This window comes from Mus musculus, chromosome 1 (genome assembly GCF_000001635.26).
Source record: "Mus musculus strain C57BL/6J chromosome 1, GRCm38.p6 C57BL/6J".
Classification (NCBI taxonomy): domain Eukaryota; kingdom Metazoa; phylum Chordata; class Mammalia; order Rodentia; family Muridae; genus Mus; species Mus musculus.
In genome coordinates, this window is record NC_000067.6 from 74153438 (window position 1) to 74161482 (window position 8045).

Consider the following 8045-nt stretch of genomic DNA (forward strand, 5'->3'; position numbering starts at 1 on the left):
ACCTTTGCAGAGTAGGAAAGGAGCCCCTTTGTAGCGTGTTGTTGAGCAGGAAATAAGAGGCAGGCAAGGAAGAACATAGCAACTGAGAACAGAGGCAAAGGGTTTCTGAGACAGAGGGAGAAGGGCTAAGTTCAGGCTGACTTTAAAGAGTCAATTGTGGCAGATCCTCACCCGGAAGAGAGGCAGAGGCCCCCAGCAGGGGCAGGGGCTCACAAGAAGCAGAAGCTCTCTTGCTGACCCTGAGAGGAAGAAAGGAAGTGCTAACGCAAGTTCAGCCAGGTCCATCTGCAGGGTCTGGGACATCCACATCTTCCTTGTTAAAAAGGAGGCATAGGCTGGGAAGGAAGCTGACCTCTACCTTCAGATTGGCAGGCTCCTCTAGAAGCCATCAGAAGGCATGAAAATCCCAAGAGCTCACTTCAGAATCACCAGGTGAACCTGAGCCTGGAGCCAGAGTCCCAGAACAGCCTAGCCATTCCTCTATAGGACACCTCCCTTGGGGGTGGGACATTTGGTCCAGAGGGCCTCCAGGACTTCCCCATCGGTAGCCCAGGTCAGTAGTTTCCTCATCACGGCTGCCTCACTTTCTTCCAGTTCAACCAGCCCTGACAGCTCCCAAGCCTTGAGTCACAGAGAGTTGGGAGCCACTCTGCTCACAAACAGCGTCGTAGAACTACTGCAGGTAGGAGAGCTGATTGGTCACGGACTAGGGAATATATTTCTGGTAAAAGGGACCAGGGAACTCTGCCTTTCCTGGAGCCCTGGGAAGCGGCATGACGCATTGTAGAACCTCAGAGCTGAGGTCTGCATCTTCAGATAGCTGGTGCTATATCAAAGCACTTTTTATAATAAGCATGCTCTATATCTGCATGGTCTAATATGGAAGTCACTGGTCACCTGTGGCCACTGAGCCCTTGAAATGTAGCAGCGACAGCCACTTTAGTAAATTTATTTGTTTGTTTGTTTGTTTGTTTTTGTGTGTATGTGTGTGTGCCGTGGGATACTAGTGAAGGTCAGAGGATAGTTTCATGGAGTCAGTTCTTCACCTGGGATCTGAGGATCCAACCCAGGTCACCTGATGAACAGCAAGTGCTTTTGCCAACAAAACCATCTCCCCAGCTTCCAATGAAGTGAATTCTAGTCTATCTCAGCTGCTTTTCATTTAGAGAGTTAAGTGGCCTGAAGCTACAATTCTGGGCAGGAAAGACCTGAAACAAACCAGTGTCTTCCAGGAGAGCAACAAGGTCCAGAGAGAGACGGTGCCTTTACCCTGACCCCCGAGGGCAGGACCGAGATTAGAACTCTTTTTTTTTTTTAAAGAAACAAAACTATGCGGCATAGGCTACATAATAAGACAAAACAAAATTTGAAAGAAAGAAAGAAAGAAAGAAAGAAAGAAAGAAAGAAAGAAAGAAAGAAAGAAAGAAAAGCAGAAGTGGGTGATTGAGAAATGCCCAATCTGGGTTCATTTCCCATCCCAGTGGTATTTTGTCTGGGACAGAGCAGTTACCTATGGAGCTAGGAAACCTGAGGCTGGCTGAGGCCAGGACCCTGCTCCTCCCAGCATTTGATAAATGAAAACATAAGAGCAGACTTTAATATCCATTTTAAAACGTCGACCGCCCAGTTCAGCTGCGTCTCTCAAGGTAAGTTGCCTAACCCCCAGGGACTCCGTTTCCTCATCCAGAACATGGCGACTTCATTGATGTGAGGGTTGAAAGACAAAATAGATGGTAGATCCCCTTTGCCTGTGAGGCGGCAAGCCAGTCAGCCATCCAGATTACAACCAGATGACAACTAATAAGACAGCCATTATCCAGGTCAGAGCATGTGAAGGTGCCTACAGGAGTTGGCCCTGAAAACTAGGTAGGCTTTCTTCTCTCCCTGACTCATTCTCAGTCTGGGGATGTGATGGGAGAGGCCAGTCACCTGTAGATACACTACTTCAGTTCTAAGAATCACAGTATAAGCTATCTCTGTGGTATGTGTGTGCATGTGTATGTGTGTGACATGTAGCTACCACACAACCCATGGGTTGTGATCCTTTCTATAAAAATCTCATCGGGTCACTTCCCAGTACGAACTCTCTAAATCCATAAGATGACTCCATCCGTGGGCGGTGGGCTGAGAATTCATACTTAAAACATCAAACTCATCTCACGCCCTCGGGAGCTCCTCCCCCTCTTGAGCAATCTAACCCATCCCTCACTTCCTCTTAAGAATTTCACTGCTCTTCATGGGTCACAGCTGCCTACCTTAGGTGTCCCACAGGTGAAAAGCCAGCATCCTGGTGAGTCTGGAACACCTCCTACCACCACCTAGAATCTTCTCTCTGTGTCACTCAACACAGGACCTGACCATGAGTCATCATGCCCCTCCTTCCTGGCTTGACTCCTAAACATTATGCCTCCTTAGCACAGAGGAAGGGCTTCTGACCTCCTTTCTGTCACCTGGCAAAAACTGCTTAGAACTACTTGCAATTCAGCCCCTACACTTGGCCTGCCATCTTTCCAAGTCTGCCTACCCTCCTTGCCTAGGCTGCAGTTGGGTCTGGAGATAGATGTACCAGGCACTGAGGACTCTCAAACCTGTGGGGCATTTATGGGCTGTATTTCTAAAGAGAATGAGAATTGGGGTCAGGGTACAATGACTTAGTTTTCTGTTGTTGAAATGTTTCCCAGCCCTGGAGCTTCTGGACTAATGCAAATTCCAAGGAGTTGGTACTTCCATTCAATCCAGGAGCTCCTACTTCATCACAGAGGACATGACAGGGCCCTCAGTTGAAGATGTTTCCTTTGCCATCCCAGCAATAGCTATTTGGTTCATTTGCAGCCTAAGGGATAGCAAAAAGATGGTGGTGTCCAAGCTTGCATGCTTGACTGAAAGGTGATTCAAGATCTTAGATCTATGGGGCTGTGACTCTGTGGCAGAGCGGGTACTTAGCGTGTGCAGGGCCAATCTTCGGGAAGCATGATAAAGCGAAATGCTTAGGAGTGAGCATATCTAATATAACAGGGACGATCCTCCATCAGTAAACTAAAGGCAGCGCGTGGCGTGGACAAACTAATGACGTGAAATCCCGCTGCACCACAACAGCCCTGTGGTCGCAGACTGTTTACTGGGCCTTCTGGGTCTCATCGTCCGTCCCGCCAGCAATGAGCTAATTATAGCACTTGTGATGACTGAGGGAAATCTTGCACAAAGCAGATCTCAACTGTCATCCATTCCTTCCCTCTGTGCCTTCAGCCATGAATGCATTCCTTTCAGAGATTAGTATGTTAAAATGCAAACACCAACTCTTGTCCCCTCGCCTGTGGCTGTGCATTTGCTGGTCCCTCCTGGCCCTCTCCTCAGAGTCCACCTTCCATCCTGGCCTGCATGGTCTCCCTGTAGAACACTGAACCTGCCTTTGCTGCCTGGACAGCCCTCACAGTCCTGCATTTTATCTGAATTCCACAATCTAGCTACCTGCCGAATTCAAGTGCACAAGTTAGGGGAGCAAGCTTTTATCCAACCAGCCACTTTCCTAACTTCATTGTTTTGGTTTTCAAATGTGTTGTTGTTGTTATTGTTGTTGTTTTATTGTTATTGCTGCTGATGATGGTGATGGTGATGTTTTGAATGAGGTCTCATATAGGTCAAGATAGACTTGAACTGCTTTGTAGCTAAAGATGACTTTAAAGTCCTGATCTTCCTTCCTCTACCCCCAGTATACTGAGTGCGGGGATTGCCTGCAGATGCCATCATACCTCGTTTATTCAGTTCTGGGAGCCCTACCTAGGACTTTGAGAATCTCAGGCAAGCATTCTATCACCTGAGCTCCACCTCTGCCCATTTTTGTCATTTTCTTTACAATTATTTTTAACTTTTTATGTACATGGGTGTTTCACCTGCAAGTATGTAGGTTTACCCTGTGCATGCCTGGTACCTGAGGGGGACAGAAGATCCCTTGGAACTGGGGTTCCTGGGAGTTGTTAGCTGCTGGGTGTGTGTTGAGAAACCAAGCCTGAGTACACTACAAGTGCAGCCAATGCTCATAACCACTAAGTCATCTCTCCAGCCCCATTTTTTTTGTTATTATTATTATTATTGTTTTAATATTTGTATTTGTTTGTAAGATTGTACACCTTTTTAATGTTTTACTAGCATATTTTAGCTATGCATATGAGTTTAATTATAAAAATTTCATATATATGTATATATACATATTTACATATGTGTATGTATACATGCATATTTATATGTGTGTACATATATACATATTTATATATGTATATGTGTATATATACTGTGTATAGCATATATGATATATTATATACACATATATAAATCATATATAAACATATGTTTTTTTTGAAACAGGGTCTTAGTTGTCCTCAAACATGCTATGTAGCCAAGGATGTACAAATTATGTATATATCATATATACAAATTATATCTATACATATATAGAAGCAGAGTTGTATATATGTATATAATATATTCAAATTATATATGTCATATACAAATATTTGTATATATGTATATTATATATACAAATTATATATATATAAATTATATATACATATGCATATATAAATGTGTGCATGTATAAAATTTGTACAGCCTTGGCTACTAGCATGTTTGAGCCCAACCAAGTCCCTGTTTCAAAAAACAATCTTGAAGAGAACTGTAGTTTTTATGCCCCACAAATATCTCACTTATTATTTATTACTATTTTGCCTCAAATGTTTACTGCTATCATTTACAAACTTGAAGGAAATAGTGTCTTCCTTGCAATATACAAGCCAATGGAAAAATCCTCACGCCCCAGTTTCTTGGGGGGGGCGGGGTAAGACAAGAATCAGGGTGGCTTTGCCGTGCAATAACCTTCATCTCTCCTCTATTGACAGGATTAAGTTTACCTCAAAGATGGGAGAATTCAAGGTGGATAAGTTCAACATTGAAGATTTCTTCAGTGGAGATCTTGATATTTTCAATTATAGCTCTGGCATGCCCTCTATTCTGCCAGATGCTGTCCCATGCCACTCAGAGAACCTGGAAATCAACAGTTATGCTGTGGTTGTAATATACGTCCTGGTGACTCTGCTGAGCCTTGTGGGGAACTCCTTGGTGATGCTGGTCATCTTATACAACCGGAGCACCTGCTCTGTCACCGATGTCTACCTGCTGAACCTGGCCATTGCTGACCTGTTCTTTGCCCTGACCTTGCCTGTCTGGGCTGCATCTAAAGTAAATGGATGGACTTTTGGCTCAACCCTGTGCAAGATATTCTCATACGTGAAGGAGGTTACCTTCTACAGCAGTGTTCTGCTACTAGCCTGCATCAGCATGGACCGCTACCTGGCCATTGTACATGCCACAAGTACACTGATCCAGAAGAGACACTTGGTCAAGTTTGTGTGCATAGCCATGTGGTTACTATCAGTAATTCTGGCCCTGCCCATCTTAATTCTACGAAATCCTGTTAAGGTAAACCTTTCTACCTTAGTCTGCTATGAGGATGTAGGTAACAATACATCCCGTTTGAGGGTCGTACTGCGTATCCTGCCTCAGACTTTTGGCTTCCTCGTGCCGCTGCTCATCATGCTGTTCTGCTACGGGTTCACACTGCGCACCCTCTTTAAGGCCCACATGGGGCAGAAGCACCGGGCCATGCGGGTCATCTTCGCTGTCGTCCTTGTCTTCCTGCTCTGCTGGCTGCCCTACAACCTGGTTCTGTTCACAGACACCCTCATGAGAACCAAGCTGATCAAGGAGACCTGTGAGCGCCGCGATGACATTGACAAGGCCTTGAATGCTACGGAGATTCTTGGCTTCCTCCACAGCTGCCTTAACCCCATCATCTATGCCTTTATTGGCCAGAAATTTCGCCATGGACTTCTCAAGATCATGGCTACTTATGGCCTTGTCAGCAAGGAGTTCTTAGCCAAGGAGGGAAGGCCTTCTTTTGTTAGCTCGTCTTCAGCAAACACCTCTACTACCCTCTAAAGACTGTTCACCTAAACGGTGGCCCCTCGGGGTTCCTTCTTGTCTTTCAGCATGGCTCATTACCAGAGACTGTGGTATTTGAATTGATGCAGCCCCTCCTCTACAATTACAGGGAGAAAGAGGTCACGTTCTTAGCAGAGCCCCCAGAGTTTAGAACCCCCTATATTGGCTGTCTGCTCCCTTCCATCTTGGTATGCCTACTGATAGAGTTGATCCATCCTAACACTAGACCCCAAACACTCTTTTCTAAGAAGCACACGTTACAATTACAGTGAGATACTGCCTCCTACCCATCAGAACAGTTAGCAGTAAAAGGAAGAGGTGGAGGAGAGAAAATGGCAAGTGACAATGAGGAAGTAGAAAAAGGGAACTCTTCACCTTACCAGTAGACGAGTACCAGAGTCCCCTCACACAGGAACATAGCATAGCAGTTTTCCATTTAAAAAAAAATTAAGGGCTGGTGAGATGGCTCAGTGGGTAAGAGCACCCGACTGCTCTTCCAAAGGTCCGAAGTTCAAATCCCAGCAACCACATGGTGGCTCACAACCATCTGTAACGAGATCTGATGCCCTCTTCTGGAGTGTCTGAAGACAGCTACAGTGTACTTACATATAATAAATAAATAAATCTTTAAAAAAAAAAATTAAATATAGAATTGGCATGTAATCCAGCAAGTCCATCTCTAAGTAGGGTACCTAAAAAAATTGAAAGCCAGGGTTCAGACATTTGTATGCTGATACTCACAACAGCATTATTCATCATGAAAATGATGGCCAACAGATGAATGGGTAAGTTAAACAAGGTGTCTCTACACAACAAAAGAGCGTCCACAATGAGAAGTGCCAAAAATAATCAAATAGTGTTGACTGGAGGCTGGGTGAGGAAGGGTGGGGAGTTCGTGTAGAAGACACAGCTCCAGTTAGGGATGATGGGAAAGCCCTGAAGGTGGGCCCTGATCCCTGTGTAGTAGTGTGAATGCACTCATTACCACTGTAACAAAAGTGTTAAAATGAAAGCTGAGTATTGCTCCCTGGGAGAGTGCTTATTTAACATTTCTAAGAACTCAGGCTCAAATCCTAGCACCTCGACAAACAAACAAACAAACAAACAAAAAAGCTAAAATGGTTATTTTTGTTATGTGTGTTTTACCTCACTTTACCAAAAATATAAAAATCTAAGTCTAAAAAATGTTCACCATCCCATAAACAACCACCAAACCCAGACACTAGGCAGATGCCAACAAGAACCTGCTGACAGGAGGCTGATATAGCTGTCTCCTGAGGAGCTCTGCCAGTGCCTGGAAAATACAGAAGTGGATGCTCACAATCATCCATTGGATAGAGGACAAGGTCCCAAATGAAGAAGCTAGCGAAGGTATCCAAGGAGCTAAAGGGGTCTGAAGCCCCAGAGGAGGAACATCAGTATGAACTAGCCAGTACCCCCCCAGAGCTCCTTGGAACTAAACCACCAATCAAAGAAAACACATGGTGGAACTTGTGGCTCTAGCTGTATATGTAGCAGAGGATGGCCTAGTCAGTCATCAATGGGAGGAGAGGCCCTTGGTCCTGTGAAGGCTCTATGCCTCAATATAGGGGAATGCCAGGACCAGGAATGGGAGTAGGTGGATTGGGGAGCAGGGGGAGAGGGAAGGGAATAGGGGATATTTGGAGGGGAAACTAGGAAAGGGGATAACATTTGAAATGTAAATAAAGAAAATATCTAATAAAAAAAATGTTCTTTAACCACTGAACCAATGCAGAACTATCTACCTTATAATTTCTTGTAAAGTGTGACTATTAAATGTCGTTTTAAAAAATATATAGACCACTTGTAGTTGGGTATTTATTTCAGTACTTCCAAGTAGACAGGCAATGGCAAGCAGAAGTCCTGGATAAGAGTTTGTGTTGTTTTAATTGGTTGGTTTTTTTTTTAGCATTCACACACACACACACACACACACACACACACACACACATACACGCACCATGTTACCACATGTATGTAGGTCAGAGGACATCCCGATGGCAAGGGTCCTTACTTGCTGAACCATTTCA

The 8045-nt window shown here is 44.5% G+C and overlaps 1 protein-coding gene across 2 annotated transcripts; it reads left to right on the forward strand.

The window, feature by feature from the left end:
• The first annotated feature begins 556 nt into the window (after positions 1-556).
• Cxcr2 (chemokine (C-X-C motif) receptor 2) lies at positions 557-7809 on the forward strand. 2 transcript variants are annotated; one of them, NM_009909.3, is made up of 2 exons: positions 557-682; positions 4893-7809. In NM_009909.3, the coding sequence occupies exon 2, from the start codon at positions 4912-4914 to the stop codon at positions 5989-5991; it is 1080 nt and encodes a 359-aa protein (NP_034039.1). In that variant the 5' UTR covers positions 557-682; positions 4893-4911; the 3' UTR covers positions 5992-7809. The 2 variants fall into 2 exon arrangements, with proteins under 2 accessions (NP_034039.1, XP_006495701.1); XM_006495638.4 differs by lacking the exon at positions 557-682 and adding an exon at positions 2211-2290 and having other exon boundaries at positions 4893-7808.
• The last annotated feature ends 236 nt before the right edge of the window (positions 7810-8045 follow it).